Source organism: Sturnus vulgaris, chromosome 15 (assembly GCF_052056855.1).
Source record: "Sturnus vulgaris isolate bStuVul1 chromosome 15, bStuVul1.hap1, whole genome shotgun sequence".
NCBI classification, from domain to species: Eukaryota; Metazoa; Chordata; class Aves; order Passeriformes; family Sturnidae; genus Sturnus; species Sturnus vulgaris.
The window spans coordinates 8,011,129-8,031,117 of record NC_142257.1 but is presented as its reverse complement, the minus strand read 5'-3'; the positions used below and the strand labels follow the sequence as shown (position 1 = coordinate 8,031,117).

Sequence of the window (19,989 nt, the reverse complement as noted above, 5' to 3'; positions counted from 1 at the left end):
TGGGGCTATTAGGGGAAACCCCACAGAGCCTGTTTACAAGAGAACTTTGCAAAACAAAGACAGTCACGGTCAAAACTTTGCTGGTCAATTCAGTATATTAACATGGAAGAGCTGGGAAGAAATCAAGCATTCTGAAATAGCCTGATGGGATAGTTCAGTTGGAAAGGGTAACTAGCAGGGAAGGATCTCATGGATATCTAGATGTGTGGTGGCCACAGAAAAAGCATCTAGTTTTCAAACAGGCTTGATCAAACTTTCTTCATCCAGGCAAAAGTATCATTGCACAACACCCTGAGCAAAATGGCAACTGCAAAAGTGCTCTGCATGCAGGGAACAGCATTATCTAAGTCTGGCTCCTGAGAAACAGGCACAAGCTCTTAGCTTTCCATAAATGTGGAAAATGTGCCATGCCAACACCTGACAATACATTTCAGAAGCACATACACCATCTGAGCAGCTCCCAGAAACAATCTCATTTTCCTTCTTTCTTTTAACTAACAGAATGGAATTGCTCCAGATTTACAATGAAGGGAACTAAAAGCACAGTTGGAACCACTGTTTTTAAGAAGACCTTGCTATGCCATAACTTTTCACAGTTCAGTTGCTAAATTACACATTATAAAAATAAGTAAGTGCAATTGAAAGACTGTGTTAATCTCAGAAGTTTAAACACTGCTCTGTAATGACTGCTTTATAGTGGCCCATAGTAAAGTGCTTTATGGGGCGTGCAGGAGATTTGTCCGCACGCGTCTGTTAAACACTCCTGGGAATTTTCTCACACAGAGAGGAGGCCTGACACAAAACTAAACATGGACAAAACACTGCCTCATTCACATGGCACCAGGAATGCCACCCAGTAAGAAAACACTTTACAACACCTAAGAGAGATAAGAACCACCAGCCAGCATAGCAATAAGATGTTGCTTTTGGAAAAGCAGAATTTCCTAACCTGACAATCTGTGCAGATTCTGGAAGCATGACAAAAACACAACTGTCCCCTAGCAAGGAAATGAGACCTTAAGCATTGATTATAAAGAGATTATAAAGAAGCATGGGTGGTTTCTAGAGTAGTTTACTAAAGCCAAGAGTATTTAAAGCCAAATTAGGTTCTTGCACATAAAAATTCCCTGGAACTTTGGGTGAGTTCCCTCATGATTACTTCCTCAGGCAGTCTGCAGCTGACAGACTGCACCCAACTGCCTCTTCTCTCTGGCCAAACAGGATCATCCAGGTTGACTCAGATCCCAGGTGAAAAGACTTTTCAATAAATTAAATATGATGGTCGAAAGTTGCAGACATAGTACCAGAGCTGTGTTTTGGTTTTATTTTTTTAATAATCATGGTTCAGAATAGTGCCACAGCTTAGCAAGATGAGCCAGTCAGGGGTTCCCAAGGGTCAAAACTTGATGCCACAGTAGACAAATTCTGCATGAAGATCTTTGTGCAAAAGCATCACCTCCCTCAGCCCTAAAACACTCACAAGCAGTGAACTGAATTCTCAATCCTTCAGTGTTACCATTATTAGAGTATCATTCATCCACTTGTCTGCAAACTACCTTCTTCTCCCACCAACTGCTCCATCTCACAACAATACCTCACTTCTGGCTCAGAAAACCAACAAAAACTCTCCCCTGAGCTTTGGCAGTGTCCCCGTGATCACTTGGCAGGAGGTAGCATGACAATGATTTGACAGGCATCCCCCCAAGGAGACTCCACGCATCAGTTACGCTGCTGACACACTCCACACCGAGGAGCTCATCCACACCAGGGGAGGTTTCTAGGTGCAGGCAGCTGCTCGATCGACCACCCTAAAGCAGCAGAACCAAGAAGTACCTATTAGCTGTGATGCTGCTGGTGACACTGCAATGCTGGCTTGTGCCAAGTCTGCTTGAGGAAAGCAAAGCAGCAGGTAATCAGCAGAGAGGACTGAAATTCTATTTCTAGTCCAAGGACAAATCTAATAAAGGGAATAGCACTGCAAAAACAATTGCAAGTTATATTTTTATGATGATCTTTTATCTTTTTATGACGTGCAAAAAGTCTTTCCAACAAAATAGAAATTATTTATCTTCTGATTTTGTTTTTTTAAAAGAAATTAAAGAACCACAATATTTTCAGAGGATGAGCTGTTGTTGGTTACCACCAAAAATAGCCAACATTTACTGTGCAGAACAAATTATCTTGATCTGACTACTCTGACTGACTGAATGAACACTGACCCTCATTAACTGTTGTTTAAAGGATGGTCAAGATTAATAGCTTAAATGAAGGAAGAAACAAGTCTCCTTTTCCAACATGAGAAAAGCAGGGGTTTGCAAATCTCCACAAAACAATCTTAAATCTCCTGAATGACAGTCCCAAACTCTAACTAGTGACTCATTTCTGAAGCTCGGCACACTGGAATGTCCTGACAGATGCAGGCAATGGGGAAACTGTCTTTGGCTGAGCTTCTGCCATCTTTAAAGTATGTCCAAGTTTCCTGGCAGTTTAACTGTTCCTGAAGATAATAAATCCCTTGTGAGACAGGAAGGCTGAACAATTACATACTTCAAGACTAGCTCAATCTGTATAGTTCCAAGAACAACTTCCAGTGCAGGTGATAGCAAGCATCTGATAAGCAAAGTTCCAGGAGGAACGCTGTTGAAAAAAACAGAAATATGGGAAACAGACTGAACTGCTCATTTTATGGACATAGCTCTATTCCAGCACTCAGGCAGTAAAACTAAAATGAACTCCCTCAAAGTTAAAAATGCCCAATAAAACTCAATAGGCAAGGTAATTATTTTGACTCGACAGACGGAGAGGACAGATTACTTGCTCCTGCAAAGAATATCTCACTTTGCTGACATCAAATGGAAAAATCCCTTTTAGTTAATCTGAGTTTTTTTTCCCAAAGCTACATTTTCTGTTCTACAGATTTATGACCCTGGCCAAGCCTGTACCACTCTGGGCTAAATAAAAAACCCAAAGACCATAAGAAATGTAGCAACAAATGCCCCAACAGCCTCTCCCGTGGTGTTACAGCTCCCCTGCATGGGATCAGGCTGCTCAGCCACTTCGCATTCCTGGGACTGTCCCTCTGCCCACATCCGACTTATTAATGCAGGTTCCTCAGGATCTCAGCTGTGACATCTGCTGGATCACTACTTGTCCTTTGTGTAGGAATAGAGTGAGTCAGGATGGCACCCATGGGATAAAGGCAACTTCTCTCTTTCCACCTTTTTCTTAGGAAAATGGAAACAAACACCAGTCAGCAATTGAAGGTGTTAGCTCTAACATTAGAAAGTAATTCCGTGATAGATGCACACCTGAATGACTGAGAGTCTATATTGTGTGGATGATAAAGGTGACATTAGCAACATCAGCTGCCCTTGTCCTTTCTCCCACCCTCCCACTCATCCAACAAAACGCAGCTCTGGCACAAAAGCAAAACTGAAAATTCCAGAAGGAACATAAAGGATGTATTTATTGTCAAACAGTAGCACATCAAAATAAGCAGGCAAATGTCATAGCAACTAACAAAATACAGGGGAATGCCTTGTGAATTCACCAGATTTTCTGGCATCTTCAGAAAATGGATTTTTTTATTTGGCTGACAGGACACCAAAAAAGAACAACCGTCCTGTAATTGGAGCAGTCAGACACATATGGGGGACAATAATTATAGGCAAAATAAACTGGCTGTAAACAGATCTGTTTACTGTATTTCTAACCACCTCATACTTTAATTCTTCATTATTTGAGGGTTTGGGCTTTCTCTTTTTTCCTTATCTTAGCAGTCCCAAGATTTTTAGGTCTTAGTACTGTAGGGACCAGTTTCTGTTTATTATCTAGGCTGGCAATAGTGGTTTCTTCCATTGAGAGGATAAACAATTCACTTAAAGTTTGATGTTACAGACAAATGACTTATGTTTCTCATAATTACTCAAATTGAGGAAGCAAGTTTTTTCATGAAACAAATTATGAAATTGCTTGTTTATTTAGTATTAGTCAAGCATATTGTTATTCAGAGTTATGAAAATTACACTGTTTTCTTCATTATAGCCAGTCAAACCATAAGATACAAAGCTTGAAGTTAACAGCATAAGTACAGCTCTTTGAAGAAAATGAAAAAGCCCCACCTCCCAAAAAAAACCAGTTTAGTTACTTCATTAAAGGCAATAGGGTGGGATTAACTCGTTGCCTGTGGAAGAGCACTCTTGTGAAATTCTTCAACAGAACACATGAAGGTTTGAGGAAAATGACACAAATTTGCCTTTAGGAGCAGGAGAACACGGAAAAGACTCTTAAGGTAAACTGTTCCAATTAAGCACCTTTATTGCAAACAGATGTTGGAAGACAACCTTAGTCCTTGACTAAAATATATCTTCTTGTTATTTATAGTCACTGAGCCTTTTGCCACCAAGATGGGAAAGGTCCATTGAATGTGCCTTCAAATAAGTCCTTCAAATTATATTCTGACAAAATACATCAGACTTAAGTGAATAATCTTCAAGAACAACCTTAACTGGGTGATGTAATCAGCAATTAAAATTCCAAAGTTGCTAATATGCCTCCAGTAATTGTTTTCTACATGATATCCAAGTACCTCCCTTCATAACTGAATTTATGCTAAAAATTGCTGAAACACAACCCTTGGCTTCACAAAGCACAGGCCAGGTGGATGTAATTTGGGAATCAACACTGCTATAAATGATTTTGTTCTCCCACACAGCCAAACCAAGAAATATGTGCAATAAGCCACACCCACTGAGAACACTGTCTTTTTCTAATCACCCAATGCCATAAATTTATTGTGTAATTCCACATTGACTTTGTCAGTAGAGAAGGTACTAGAATCACTACATCCTGGTTAAGTGTAAGGTTGTTTATCCCATGAGGACACAAGAAGTTATGACAAACGCGTTTACTTTAGGTAGTATTGGTTATACAGTCAAAGGACACAAGGAAAATGACAATACACAGCTAAAACTTGGAATATGTGAGATGGTTTCCACCAAGCTCTCACCGCCGATGCTCTTACTGAGAGATGTGATATTGTAGTTTAGGTTTATTAGGATTGTGTTCAATCAGCCAGTCAGCGAGCCAAATCTGTGAACAAAAATCCCAAAACCCAAATGTTTTAAGCTTTCTGTTGCTTCCCATTAAGTGCACAGGAGATTATTTAAAAGCTTTATTTGAAACCTCTGCTACAGATACTCTCTTACTGTGCTGCAAAATTAAGACCTTTCAGAAAGAAATGGACATGCAGATGACCTGTTCTTTAAAAATGTTCTTTTAAATCTTCACAGCTTGTATTGCTTTTGAACAATGCACAATGGCCTTTAGAAGACAACTTGTCCTGACAATGTTTATCTTTGTGAAAGTGTAAGACCATTTGAGCCATACTTCAAATAATTCAGCCAGCTCTGTTTTGGAATGTGGCTATACAATATGCATGAAACTGCTTAATGAAATATTACTGCTGACAACACCTACAGGTATTTCATCCAGTAATCATTCATTAAGAGTGCCAACCTTCTGCACTGAAATCACATTACAGTACTTAAAACCAAAACATGGTTACTTTTTGAAATTCATCTTGTAAATTTTCCAGCACGTTGTACTTAAATAAGAATGTGGGAGGCAGGAATGCCTTGAGTCCTAATTCCATCTGCCGGTCTGGGCCTGGCCTTAGGCAAATTAACCTTTTGCCTCGATTTCTCCACTTGTAAAGCAACGTTTTTAACACATCCTTATTTACTTCACAAGGCTGTTGACGACTGGTTTCTGGAATGCTGAGAACAACAAACTTCATACCACACTGTGAAGAGCTGACAGAACAGCAGACAGGGAAGGTAAGCAACACTCTGCTTTTACTACCATGTATAAAAAGGGTGGTTTGCAAAGGGAGGGCCAAGCAGAACACTAGGACAGGTAAAGTAACAACAGCACAGTAGCAAGAACCTAAGACAGAAATGGAAAACAAACAAATAAAATATCCCAAAACACAAAATCACTTAGGCAAAACTACGTTGGAAAAAAAGAAATCCTCCAATCATTTGAACCAAATAAATTTATCCTGTATTACTTAAGGAACTGGCTGAGACAACCTCTGTGCTGACAGCAAGTATTTCTGAGTGCACAGACTTTCTGATGCCATCTCCAAAAGGAAAGGAAAGAAGAAAAGGATACTGGAAAAAAACCAAAGCATTCCAACAGTCTCCCTGTAAGCCACCTAGCAGATAATAAACTGAAAAGCAATAGGCAATATCTATTTTTGAAGCAGTATCAAATCAACATTATTTTCCTTCTGTTACAAGGTCACAGGCATTATGGACAACAAAGAAGGTGCAAATAGAATATTTTTAGCAAAGCTACTGACACTGCTTCATATAGCTTTCTTACAAGCAAGGAAGGAAAGTACTGTCTCGATGAAGTTACTGTTAGATACCTCAGAATTTACTAGAAATTTATGCTAAGAATGCAGATTAACTGGAAGCCAAAACAATGAGTTAGAAATATGGGACTTGCAACAAAAAAAATCAGTATTTAATATAGTAACGAGAAGACTGAAGGGGAAGAAAAAGGGAATACTCTTCAAATATGCAATAGCTTGCTGAAAAAAAAAAAAAGATATTATATTGTCTCCAATGTCTTCTGGGGATAGTAAAAGGGGGAAAAAAGGTAATGGGCTTAAAATTGGAGCCAGGAGATTTAGGCTATCTTTTAGTGAAAGCTTTTAACAAGCATAATTAAGCACTGAAACAGATTGCCTGGGGAGACTGTAGATTCTCCATCATTTGGAGTGCTAAACCACAGGCCAGACACAGATTTGTTAGGAATAGATACAATTGGTTTGGCCTTTGGGCAAAGGAATGGACTTCATCTCTGTTTTCTAGATTTCTATGGTAACAGTGCCAGACATACAGATAAAGTAAACAGGTTGTAAAGCTATAACAATCAAGTACATTAAATGTGGCTTCACGTATATCACATAATTCATAGGAATACCCCAAGTGATTTTTAAGGCTTTTTTTCCTGAAAAGTATCCTTTAGAAAAACGAATGTTGATTATAAATGTGATAATGATGTAAAATCCACCACAACTGCCAGCAAGTTGTGGCACAGATTAATTATCTGCATGCTTAAATAAGTACTGGTGTGAATGACTGGAACTTTAAGAACACAAAATACATTTACAATGTTTTTCCAGATATAAGAAAACTGATTTTGTTTAGGGACTTAAAACACACCCTTGTTACAAATCAACTTCTTGAAACCAAATGTTATTTGAGTAGCTCATTAGCTGACAGCTAAAGCAGCACAGCTCTTCACCAACAGAGTAGCTCTCCTATAAACAGGGACATTATGACGAGCAAGTAACTGCATCCCAGAGCTGCCAGCAGCGCTGGGACACGGCACATACCATGGGGTCTGCTGGCTTCTCTTTGCACAGGGCAGTGAGCCCTGCGAGCAGCGTGGGCTTCACATACAGGTTCAGGTAATCCCGAGCTCTTTGTCCAGTGGGAATTGGCTCCAAGATTGCTACAAGGAGGAACCACAGGTGTTAGAAAGCAGCCTCCAGAGTGATTAAACCCAGCATTCTTTCAAAGGTTGTTTGTATGTGAGATGCTCTTTTCCTTAGTAAGTTAATAATACATCATGGGTTTTATAGTTTCTCCCACAACAAACTGCAAAGAAACTTCCTAAACTTCTTTACAATGTCCCTGAGGTAATTTTACTAATTATAGTCTGTTATGAAAAGGGAGGAAGTCAGATCATCTGGGGAAAACCTTAATCCTTGAAGATGCATTTAGGGCAGATGAGAAACAGTATATCCCATACATATTTAGTATATATATATTATATTTAGTATATATTTAGCACTTTCTTCTTCCAGAGTGAAGCTGGTTTCTGAAAACCCTAAAAATCTCACTTTTAGTCTTGCTCTGTTTGTCAGGGGGAGGAGAAGAGACAGGGTTTACACAACGGGTAAAGTTTGTAAGCAACTGCAACACCTTTTACTAGACTCACTGATACAGCTGATAAAAAGTATCAGTAGACAGCTTTTTCTAGATGTTTCACTTGCACTTTTCTGTCAAAGAGAAAATCCTGTCATATTACAAACCAGAGATCCTCTGGCAGCCTTTCCAGGTTCTGAGGCCCTTTTTTCTGGCATTTAACTTTGGAATTGCACTATCATGTGAGCACCCAGCTGCTTTTGAATAGTAATTACTCAGCCTGAATCCAAGAAAAGAGTTAGTCTTCTCAAGTCAACAGAGTCCCCAGAGCTGACAGTGCCAGAAACACTTGCTGGAGTTTAATAGCTTCCTATTTCTTCTCATTTACCAGCTTTGACTGCTCCAGCTCCCAGAACAGAGTTTGAAAAGTGGAAGCAATCTCTGTAACTACACTGGCTCTTCATATACTTTTTTGGTAAGCCTTTCATAGCAGAAAATGTCAGCTTATACATAAAGAGACCCACAATCCTCTAAACCAAACAAACCCAGCCCCTCCTAAATTGTATCTGGAGTCAGGGCAGTACAGGGCAGGACAATCCATCCTTCCCAGGAGGAGCAATGAACCAACTGTGTCATTTTACCTTCTGGAAATATGAATCGAATTTCTTTCTCTGCTGAGGAGATGCTGAGACTGCCGTGGAGCCCATTCCTCAACTCATCAGTCCCATAGAGTGCTCTTAAGCTAAAAACAAGGGAAATAACTACTTGAAGGGCAGCTGCAAATCCCTTCCAAGTCTCTGCAGCCTGAGAGCACAGAAAAGCAATAGATATGGACTACTTAACAAGACATTGGCTTGATTTTGTTTTAAACATAAGAAATTTCTACCTAAAACTTAATGTTCATACACTCAGCATTCCCATAAAATAGGTGAACTTTGCATACTAAACTGTTTAATAGTGAAAAGCTGTTGCACAAAACTGAAGAAATAACAAGCCTGTGTCTGTATTATACAAACAAACAAAATTTTAAAAGTTTAAAAAAAACACAAAAGGAGGAGGAATCCTGGTCTCAATCAAAAGAACGACAACATCCTACTGACTTGCCCAAGGCCAGTCAGTGAGTTACCTGTGAGGGTGAGTTATTCTAGCTCTTACGCTGTTGGATGGTCCAAGCAATTCCTTCCAGTATGAGACTGCACAATTTCTAGCAAGAACCATAGCAACTATAGGACCAGAACTCATATAGGCTGTTAAATTAGGAAAAAACATTTTTCCAAATTGTTCTGCGTAGAAGTTGCTACATTGCTCTGGGCTTAACTGGAGGTTCCGTTTCTACAAAGCGTAAAAGACAAAAAAAAAAATTAAAAGTGCTTGCTACATTGAAACAGCTTAGAGCATTAAAAGGCAGAACAGAGTCCTCTCCTGCAGTCATATCTTCAAGTGCAGAACACAGAGTAATTTCTGAAACTCCTCTGATTCACCCAGATACGATCCTCTTTGAGATACAGAGTAACAAAGAGCAAAAGTATTCAAACTTAATTAAGGAAACATCCCATTTGCGTAAGATATGATTTTAGCCCAGTCAAGCTACAACATTTTCTAACTGCCAGATGATAGGGCACTGTACAGAAAAAGTGAAGAACATCAGAAGGGCAGGATTTTACTACTCTGCTGCTGCAGCATAATGTTCTATGTTTTATACAAGTTTCTCTCCAGTCCACAGTGTTAATTACGCAATTGTTCTATTTTTCATTCAGTGCTTTGTGACTCTCCCAATAGCTGCCTAGCCTGCAGGTGGCCAGGACCAGGACAACTTTGGGAGGTTATCAAAAACCATAGGGTAGTCAAGAAAAAATTTTAAAGTGCATTCTTCGAGCTCAAACTTATACAACACAAGAGTTCCATATACTCAGAGTCCTAGTAACTTTGGTGTCAAAAGTCACTGCAAACACCAGAAGACTCTACTAACACATTGCATTACATAAATAAATGATCTATTTGTCTCATCTTCCGATATGTATTGAATCAATAGAAACATGGAATGTTTTGGGTTGAAAGGTGTCTTAAAACTCATCTTGTTTCAAACCCCCTACCACGGACTGGGACACCCTCCACTAGACCAGGTTGCTCAAACCCCAAACCTGGCTTTGAACACTTCCTGGAATGGGGCAGCCACAGCTTCTCTGGCAACTTGTGTCAGGGCCTCACCACCCTCATGGTGAAGAATTTTTTCCCAACGTCCCATCTAACCCTGCCCTCTGGTAGTAGAAAGCCATTCTCCCTTGTCCTGCCACTCCATGCTCTTTTCCAAAGTCCCCCACAGTTCTCTTTAGGCACTGGAAGGGGCTCTCAGATCTCCTTGGTGCCTTTTCTTCTAGCCAGCTCTCCCAGCCCAGCTTTAGAACAGAGGGGCTCCATGCCATGGAGCATCTTCACGACCTCTTCTGGAGTAGCTCCAAGAGATCCATAAATAAATAAATACAAGTAATAAATACAAATAAATAAAACAACCAGACAGGCCAGGGAGGAAGTGAAAAAAGCGAAACAAAACAAGACATTTCGGAGAGGAGGGGGAGGGGCCCCGCCGCCCACAGGCGCGAGGGCGCAGCGCCCCCCAGCGGCCGCCCGGCCGGGAATATTCAAATATTCATAAACTCATTTCAATATTCATAGTCTATTTACTGTTTAAAACAGTTTAAAACAACGGAAACAAAAAATTTGTTAGGCTGCAACTGACCAGCTATCGAATTCAATTAATTCTCTAATATCCACTTGCACACCGCACAAAATCTTCTGAGATCTGAATGATGCACTCTCCAAAGAGCTGCCTTGGAAAGTTCACACATCTGCTCCTAGGGTTGCTAAATCGGAGTTTATTAACTAAGTCTGTGTTTTCCTGTAGTCAGCAAAATAGTTGGTCTGCTCTGTTCCATCCCATGCACCAAGAAGCACCTCTTTACAGAATCTGGCAGCAATGTCTGATGACATGAAGAACATGAATTTTTGGACACACAAGCTTTTAGTTACTGGCTTAATTGCTAGAAACTACAGCTATTTTCTCTGGAGCACAGCCTGTTACCTGAATGATGTGGAATCCTGATCGGAGAATGAGATCCTCTATTTCTTCTTCTTTATCAATGATATCTGGTTTGATGATAGCCAGAGTTCTTTCCACATAAATCTGAGGTTCAGGCATTAAGACCTCCATCCTGGCTTCTAAATTAGAATTCACTTGCTCCTTTCGTACTGCAAAGACATCAGCACATGACATTTGGAGTTCGTCTACTGCACAGTCACCTGCGGTGGCAGTCACCGTGTATTCCAGGAACAGAGAGGTTCACATCCACCTCACAAAATCCATGTCAGATGTTCTCTGCACTTGTTAGCACCCTGTAGTTCACATTCCTATTTTCAGTGCAGTGGCATTTTGTGGAAAATAAGGCCAAAAATGAATGTTACTATTCACTGAGTTGGATAATGTATGAGGAAAGAAAGGCATTATCACACACCCTGATGTGGGCTCCCTGTGCTCTCACACCCTCCATCCACCATGGGCTCCTTCAAACCCCAAATCTGTATCCTCACACATGAAGACTGTGGTGCGGGACTAATGACTTGGAGCTGGTCCACCATAAGCCTCAGGGTAATTTCTCAATGGTTATTTAATTCCTGTATTTATGGGCTCCAGACAAAGTGCCAGTTTTCTGACTGAGTCGCTGCATTGGCAAGCTGAGAGCACAGAATTGTGTTGAGAGTGGTGGAACCAGTGAGGGCGTTTCCTACAGACCTGTGTCCATTTGTAACCTTCTTTTCATCACAGAATGCTTTGGGTCAGGAGGAGCCCTAAAGACCACGCAGATCCACCCTGCTATGGGCAGGGACACCTTCCATTATCCCAGGTTGCTCCAAACCCCGTCCAACCTGGCCTTGAACACTTCCAGGGATGCAGCAGCTACAGCCTCAATGGACGACCTGTGCCAGAGCCTCACCACCCTCACAACCAAGAACTGTTTCCCTGTATCCCATCTAACCCTATCCTCTGTAGGTGGGAAGCCATTCCCCCTTTTCCTGCCTCTCCCTGTCCTTGTCCCAAGTCCCTCTCCAGCTCTTTTGGAGCCCCCTTAGGCACTGGGAGGAAGTCGAAGATCTCCATGGAACTTTCCTTTCTCCAGGCTGAACACCCTCAGCTCTCTCAACCTTTTAGAGAGAACTGCGAGCGCAGGATGCTCAGGGGATGCTGACAGAACCTCAGAGAGCTACACACAATGGCACCTGCAGCCCTTCCCTCGCCCACTGCCCGCCGTCCCCAGGCTCCCAGCTCTCTCCATCCGCCCTGGACCAGACACAGACACGCAGACCCTTCCTAGCAGCAAAAACCTGCTCCCTGCTGCAAAGTACGCTCGTAACCCCCCAAATCCACCTGCCTTGGGGCCCCGCCGGGCTTTGCTACCCCGGCCTCCGGGAGTCCGCCGCACCCGCCGCCGTTGCCGGGCGATGGCGGGGCCAGCCCCGGGCACAAGATGGCGCCCGCGGGCCTCGGCGGGGCCGGACAAAGATGGCGGCCGGGAGCGGCGCGGTGATGGCGGCGGAGGCTCAGTGCGCCTCACGGCTCCGCGCACACAACGGGGAACCGTGGCTGCCCCGGGACGGGCTCCGCGTGTGGTGCGGGAATAAAGGGTGGAATGGCGTCATCTCCAGGGCTCATCTCAAAAATCTCATTCTTCCCTGACAATAAAAGCTTTATGTGGGTTTCACCTCACGCTCAGAACTGCTGAGGGAGCCATGCGCTCACAGCAAACGCTCATGAAGCGACGTGGCGCGATTTATTAGCGGGGAAAAAAAATAATAGGAAAGACAGCAGCCCTTCCAGGTCATCAGTGTTTGTGGGGAGGTTTCCTGTGGACGCGCGGGAGCAGCGGCGGCGGGGCGGGAGCTCCCGGCACACCCGGAGCACTGACCCGAACCACAGCTCCCTAATGGTGCCTCTCAGCATTGCGAGGGAATTACAGCGGCTACCAGGTGCCACTCCACGTTTATGGCAAAAAGACGTAACGAGTAGGAAACCTTCACCGTTTTGTGCATTAAACCATGATGAGCTGGGCATAAAGCAGAGTTGGGAAGCCGCATTCTCTGGGGATTTTCCCCAAATTTTACCCCCGTGGTGCCAATGCGTTTGCTCCCTCCACATGCCCTATCTCCAGCGATCTGGCAGGAGCTGGCTGTGCAGCAGCCACTGTCCATGCAGCATGACCCATAGTGCCCGGCAGCCGGGGCGCGGGTGCCCCGGTGTCCCCTCCCGTCCTTGTTTACCGGCGCTCCTGGGACGGAGCCGGGCCAGCGGGCCCCGCGCTATCGGGGTGTGGGCTGGTGAACGGCCCCGATAACTCCGGAGCTGGCTCTGCCGCCCTGCTCCTCTCTCTCCCTGCGCCTCGTCCCCTCGCCTCACCGTGTCCTCACATAAAACTCTGAGATCCGAGGTGCTGGAACACCTGGGGCTCGCGGCTGAGTTCAGCCAAAACTGCATATTGCACTCAAAGCCTTGACATGGCACTGACAAAGGGACAGAGAGAAAACACAGGTATGCAGGCTTTAAATTTTAATGGTATCAGACTGAAAGTAGAGGTAAAGGAGAAAAGACAAAAAACCCCAAGGATGTGGAGCCAGAGGTGCTGACACTGTGTGCCCTGGTTAGATGAGGAAAAAGCAAATTTACAGCAAAAGCTGGTTTTAGTGCAAGAAAACCCCATTTTGCCTTAATTTTTCTCGTGAGTGATGTGAATAATATAAACATAGAAACAAGAAATAAAAATATGCAGTTATTTCCCTGCAGCAACTTGAAATATATTTTAAAACCAAAGACTGACATTGTTATTCATATACCTTAAAAAATAAAGGTTCCAAGTGCACAAGACAAATTCAGATACAGGCTTTCCTTCAACAACACAGGCACATGGCATTTGTTTCTTTAACAGAAATACCTTATCCAATATTTCATTTGAAGGCATTGTAAACACTGCAACTTCACAGAGATAATGGATAAACATGTTTTATTTTTTAAGAAATGCTGATAGAAAGAGTCCATCAGTTTTTTAGTTTAGTTCAGAGTTAATTCAGCAAGTCATTTCTTTTCAAAGTCAATGAGCACAAGTCTGACAGCCCTTGCTTAAATTTAGCAGTTCAAAGGCTTCCTCTGCCTGCATGAACACTTCAGAATTATTATTACATAAGAAATGGTGAATTTAATATCTGTGTTTCACTGTTAACTTGAATCTCTTGCAGTTTCTTTACTGTGTGCATTTTTTTTCCAGCCACCCAGGACATAAACCCCAAAGTACCTTCCTGTGCACCCCGAGGCTGCAGTTTGGCCAGGAGCAGAGCCCTGTGCAGCTCCCTGCACACCACGGCTCCTGGGGCTGTGTCACAATTTCTCCCGCTCGCTGTTTCCAGAAGCATTTCTGGAGGGCGGAGATGGTCTAATTTTAGTACTGGGAGAATCCTCCTCTCTCCAATGAGCGAGCAGCTGCATCTGGAGCTGCAGCCAATTACCCGGGCTTCCTCTTGCTGCACTTCCCACGATGGTTTAATAATGCAGAAGCACAAATTTAAAGTGGCTCCACATGTTAAAAGAAAATAACATTATGTGCTCCCTAACAAAGATGTTCTACAGTAGTAGAATCTCACGCGTTTCTTCTAAAGCCTTGGATTTCATAAACCTGACCTTGAAACAATGTATTAATATCATTATGTTTATTTTCTTTATAGTGCTTGAAATAATATTTCTGATAACTAAGTCTTGTCTGAAGCATCTTCCCTAGCTTCTGTAGGCAGCAATGTGCTTTTAGGAAAAAACAAACAAACAAACAAAGGAAAATTATAATTACAATTAAATTAACCATTGTGGTTCTGAACACTGCTCAGGGCATAGCCTGGTTGTGGTATCTTATCTGTTAAGCGGTTTAACAAGCCTTAGTTGTCTCACTTATTTTTAGCTGGCATGGACTATAACACCAAAAGATTGTGGCTGCAGGTGCACTTACATCCAACACCAGATAAGTAATATTTTAAGGGAAAATACTATTTCAGAGCTTTGTCCTCTGATAGTGCAAGAAGGTGCAAAACTTAATGTCTTGCAGACTGTTACAAAGGAAGGCAAGAAAAACAGAATGATGAAAATAAGTGAAGAAAAGCTAAAGAAGTAATACCAAGTAGTAAAACTGATTAAAAATTAATCTTGCACATCTTTTAGCTTTGTTTGCATTTTGATGTTAAGTAAAGAAAAATGTGTTTGCTTCAGTAGCAATGTTCTAACTATACACTTACCACACATACAACTGTCATCCACCATGGGTTCTCTTTCCTTTATATCTTTTCATGATGAACTGCCATACCTACCCACAGCACCACCTTACCTTCACTGCTTGCTCCACCCATGCTTGCTCTTCCAGTGCAGAGTGTCTCTGACGGAAATCCTGTGATCAAGGCAACTTCCTCTCCCACACGCCTGCTCTCTCCTCCATTTCTGCCTTCTCACAACTAAACAATTCTTCTGCAGCTCATCTGCACTATTGTAATTCCAGTGAGCTTTTCATTGCTGCTGCTTAACCCTTGTCAGGCCTTCCTGTCTGTTTTCCTCTACTTGTTATCTCACCATTTTCTGCAAAGATAAAAACGATAACATACTCTCTTAATTCTTCCTCTGTCAACAAGTCTCTAAGTGGCAATAACAAAAAGCTTATCAACATGTCTTCTGTAACTCCATCACTTGCCCTGATAACTTCACCCCATTTCATTTCCTGATCTTCCAAACACTCACTCCTTCATTTGTTCACAGCTCACAGCTTTAGTTATTCAGTCTGCTCTGATTCCTAGCACCCACAGAGATGTGCTTGTCTCTTTTACCATTAGGAAAATTAAAAAAAAAAAAAAGAAAAAAAAAGAAAAAAAGTACTTTTGGTATAAGTGCCTCTTGTCACCTCACAGATTCTTCCAGTCACATCTCTTCTTCTCTTGCTGGGTTCTACCCTAAATCACCTTCCAACTTGGTTTTGCTTTCTCTCATCATCTGAAAGCTTCTCAATCCATCTTAAACCAATCTCTTGTTTGCCCTTCAGTCACATTTAGCATATCTAGCTCATGTCTTAGCTTAGGTTTGGAATTTATCCTCTTTTCGCTTCTCTAGTCACTGTTTCAGATTGGCTTTTTAGTCCCTTCTTCCCTTGTGTTTCTTTCCTTTTTCTGCAGGAGCACTTGTGAGCACTGTCCTTGACTCTCCTCCCTTCCCTCCAAGCTCACAGCTCAACATCCCAATGTACCTTTTGTTTCACTCTGTAAAGACAACTCCTGTTTTCTGCCAGCCCTACAACGGAATTCCACTTCTGCACTTTCTGCACTTCCTGCTTTATCCCAGCTTGTTGCTTAGGATAAGCTCCTGTTGAATACCTGTAGATGTTGGGGCTGACAACTTATTTCCTATAAAGCTCCTCCTCATCTATATACAGACATTTTATAGAAATACTGCATATAGATATCAGGCTTTCATCTAAAGTCTAGAGCACAAATACTTGCATGTGTTTGCTGCTTCATTGTTCTACCCAATGTTTAACATAATACTGGCTTGGATTATGCCTGAGGCCACCAAGCTCAGAGATAAGTAGTCACTGTGATCCTACCACAATGAAGAAATGAATGTATGAATAAACCAATATTTTATCTATCAAATTAAAAGAGGCAATTGGTTACATAAGGCTTTTTAAAGATATATTGTCAATGCCTACTCAAAGCCATCTTCTATTCATCTTAATTTCCTGTAGCATAAGGAATCCTTTTTGCCATATTTATTCTGAGCCATTACATTCAATCCCATTATTAAAATATATGGGATTACTTGCATAGTTGTTATTATCATTAATAAAATGTATTTACTTATGCTATGCATAAAGACTAACTCAGACAGAAGCTTCCTATAGCATGGTGTTTGGTATAGAGTAGGCAGTCTGTGACCTGAGATGCTTACAATCAAATTAGACAAGACAGGCATAGGATGCAGGAAACAGAAATTACACCAAGTTTCAAGGCAGTGGATGATATGTTGTTTCTCTCTCTCTGTTTTTTTTGTTGTTTTGGTTTTCTTCCTTTTTCAGAATATAAGCTGGAAAAGTCAATAGAAGGGAAATAATGAAGAAATGCAAATGGAGAGGATGACCAAGAAAAAGAAGGAGGTAATGAAGACAGGTGTGGTACAAAACTCATATGAACAGACAGCAAAGGTGAGGCTTGGCATAAACTGCTTGATAGAACAGCAGAATTAGACTCAAGATCAGAAAGCCCATGTGCAAGTAAAGTTCAGTGGAATTTTAGTCAACACCATGCATAAACATAGCAACTACAGGATTAAAAAATGGCAGTGATAGCTTTTTGGGTTTTTTTTCTGAGCAGTAAATATGTCATATAGGGAGAATTACCACTTAAGAAGATAAATGTGTATTTTTCTTTGATTAACCACAGGCTTTGAGTGGAAAGTGAAAAGCAAGACCAAAATCCAAGTCACAGCCTAGAAGAATTCTTTAAAATTACCTGTGGCATGATGAGGCTTGGTGAGACAAAACATAATCACAATGGCCCATATTCTCAAGTTTCTCAGTCCTTGATGTCTAGATGCATAACGAATGAGTTTGTTAGTTGTGCCAGTCACAGTTCTCAAACCAGGCTGGTTAGCCAGTCTACAACCACATCATTATCCCGCTCTTGGATATGGGACACAAAAGGTTTAATCAAACAGCCATTAGCATGTGGCAACTGGGAATCACAAAGAACTCTGCCAGTTGGGGCCTGCTGTTTGGAATTGCCAGGATGGGAGATTGAGAAGGACCTGACCAGGAGAAATGGGCAGGAAATGGAAATGAGCACGGCCTTAAAGAAAGCACTGTTTAGTGGAAACAGGGAAACACCTGACAAAGTGCCAGTGGTAGGGAAGGATGGGACAGGTTCAGCATATCAGAAAAGAGAACTGGAGAAATAAAAAGAGAGGAGAAAGTAAAGGGAAATATATGTAGAAATCCTAATGGGATGAAAATCATTCATGTTTTTAGCAAGACTTGATGACATACAAAGCAGATGTTATGGGCAGTGAATCTTCCAAGAAAATGAAGTTATAAATATATAATCCAAAGCACTCAGATTATGTCTATCAACTGAGCCTGACACACCCATGCAAAGTGCTGCAAATTTCAGTTTACTCTCAGGTGCTGGTCTGTAAACTTGTTACTTCAGCACAGATGTATTTCTGCAGTCACCTACCACAGCTCCATACACAAAAGTCTGCAAAAAGAGGAACCTGGTCAGTGGCATTCACCATTTCAGCCGTGCAACCTGCAAGCCTCAGTGTGGCCTTGGTTCCCTGTGACTTAAACTAATGTGTGGTATTTTCCCATTAGGCAGGCTATCAGTACAAGGTAAGGGAATGCACTTAGGTGAGACAGTGGCTTAGATGGCTGTAATCACAAGAAGCCCCCTTGCTGGATGTAGGGTAAGCTCTGACATGGTATAAATTATGGTATCTTGTAAAAAATTCTTTGCTTCTAACAGTCTATTTAAAGTTCAATACAAGAAAACAATATTCTTATAAAGATGAACATCTCTATCAGCCAACATCTACAACCTGTCTTGAGGACATTACAACTTTTAAGTGTACTGGCCCTGCTCTTTCTACTGCCTTTACTGTCCTGACTTCATAGAACATTTTTTTACAAAGTTCAGCCTGAAGTTTTGGTTGTATAGCATACCCTGTCAGTAGCCTATGCTAAGACAGGCATCCCTAAAGATGAATTCTGACCAGCTGTATTTAGGATGAAAACTGTCCTAAAAGCAGTTCAGCTGAAGGATGGTTCATGATCCAAACCAGATCCCAGACCAGATCACTTAACCAAATGTTTTGCCACTATTTGTATTCACAATTGGCTGTGGGCACTCCAGAGTTTTAACAGCGGATGAAAGTTGAGCCACAAGCCATATTTGACAGAGGGTGGAGCAATAACGCGTGCACTCATTACTGCAGTAAGTTAGGTAATAATTATTACTTTTTGCCCACAAGCAAAGGGCTTAACTTTTAGGCTTTTTTAAAAGATGTGTAAGCTTTACCTATATATCTAGAAGGCAAAATCTGCCCCTTTGGCATGGACAAATGTGACATTAGGAACTGTATACAGTACAACAATATTTCTTTACAAGGAGCAGTTGTCTTCTGGACTTCTCACCCACAACTTTGCCAACAAGGTTGATATATCCTTGGGCAAAAGGAATTAAGGCCCGGGCACGTGCTCAGCGCTCCAGCTCCCCGAGTTATGTAATATCCAAATCTAAGTTTAAAAACAACAAACTCTGGCCCCTCTCGGTTGCAAAACCAGCAGAGCTGGAAACATTAAGCAAACTTCTCGTCCTGGAGTAACTGACTCAGTGCCCGTAACACACCTCGAGCTAAACCAGGGCGGCACTCCAAGTAAATACAGCGCCCCAGCCGCAGCCGAACGTCCCCGTGCGGAACTCGTGGGCCCGGATCCACCACGACCGAATCACGGACCATGTTGGGAGCGCAGCCCCGATCCCGATCCCGATCCCGATCCCGATCCCGATCCCGATCCCGATCCCGATCCCGATCCCGATCCCGATCCCGATCCCGATCCCGATCCCGCCCAGGGCTGTCCCGACCCCGCCGGCGACTCCCGGTCCCGCCTCTCCCGCTCTCTCAGCGCGGCCCCGCCCACTGCCCCGGCAGGGCAGCCAGTAGCGAGAGCGGAACCCCCTGAGTGACAGGCGGCAACGCCCAACCAGAACGCGCCTTGTTGCGGTGTGACGCAGGCTCCGGTGGTATAAAGGCGGCCACGCGTCGCGGGCGCGGGCCCGAGTACGTGTCTGAGGGGGAGGCGGTGGTGGCGGCGGGGCCGGTGCGGAGCAGCCGCGGAGAGCGGGATCGGCTCCAGCACCAGCGCCGGGGCAATTTTAGTTGGACTTCGGTCGGCCCGGATTTTATCGGGAGCGGATTTTAAAAGTG

The 19,989-nt window shown here is 42.6% G+C and overlaps 3 protein-coding genes across 14 annotated transcripts in view; 1 reads left to right on the top strand and 2 right to left on the bottom strand.

The window, feature by feature from the left end:
• Positions 1–12,478, bottom strand: part of NME5 (NME/NM23 family member 5) — a 28,158-nt gene extending 15,680 nt beyond the window's left edge. For 2 of the 5 annotated variants that reach the window (XR_015806978.1, XR_015806979.1), the window contains exons 1-5: positions 12,368–12,463; positions 11,023–11,348; positions 9,070–9,275; positions 8,585–8,685; positions 7,409–7,527 (exon numbers count right to left, since the gene is read on the bottom strand). Coding sequence is in view for 3 of the 5 variants with exons in the window: in XM_014883394.2 (XP_014738880.1) it covers positions 5,020–5,091; positions 7,409–7,527; positions 8,585–8,685; positions 9,070–9,275; positions 11,023–11,214 (690 nt within the window). In the remaining 2 variants the exon portion in view is untranslated. Of the gene's footprint in view, positions 1–3,439; positions 5,092–5,608; positions 5,814–7,408; positions 7,528–8,584; positions 8,686–9,069; positions 9,276–11,022; positions 11,349–12,367 lie in introns of those variants that run through there. The other 3 variants (XM_014883397.2, XM_014883394.2, XM_088173675.1) reach the window with 3 other exon arrangements.
• A 1,046-nt stretch (positions 12,479–13,524) lies between these two features.
• Positions 13,525–19,989, bottom strand: part of LOC148221973 (uncharacterized) — a 6,617-nt gene continuing 152 nt past the window's right edge. Inside the window, exons 2-3 of the mRNA XM_088174023.1 lie at positions 19,410–19,680; positions 13,525–17,593 (exon numbers count right to left, since the gene is read on the bottom strand). Of these exons, the coding sequence (XP_088030149.1) occupies positions 17,580–17,593; positions 19,410–19,680 (285 nt within the window). The 3' untranslated portion in view covers positions 13,525–17,579. The remainder of the gene's footprint in view (positions 17,594–19,409; positions 19,681–19,989) is intronic.
• Positions 19,812–19,989, top strand: part of HNRNPAB (heterogeneous nuclear ribonucleoprotein A/B) — a 24,798-nt gene continuing 24,620 nt past the window's right edge. For 7 of the 8 annotated variants that reach the window (XM_014883391.2, XM_014883388.2, XM_088173673.1 and 4 more), the window contains exon 1: positions 19,813–19,986. The gene's annotated coding sequence lies outside the window, so the exon portion shown is untranslated. Of the gene's footprint in view, positions 19,987–19,989 lie in introns of all 8 variants that reach the window. The other variant, XM_014883389.2, reaches the window with a different exon arrangement.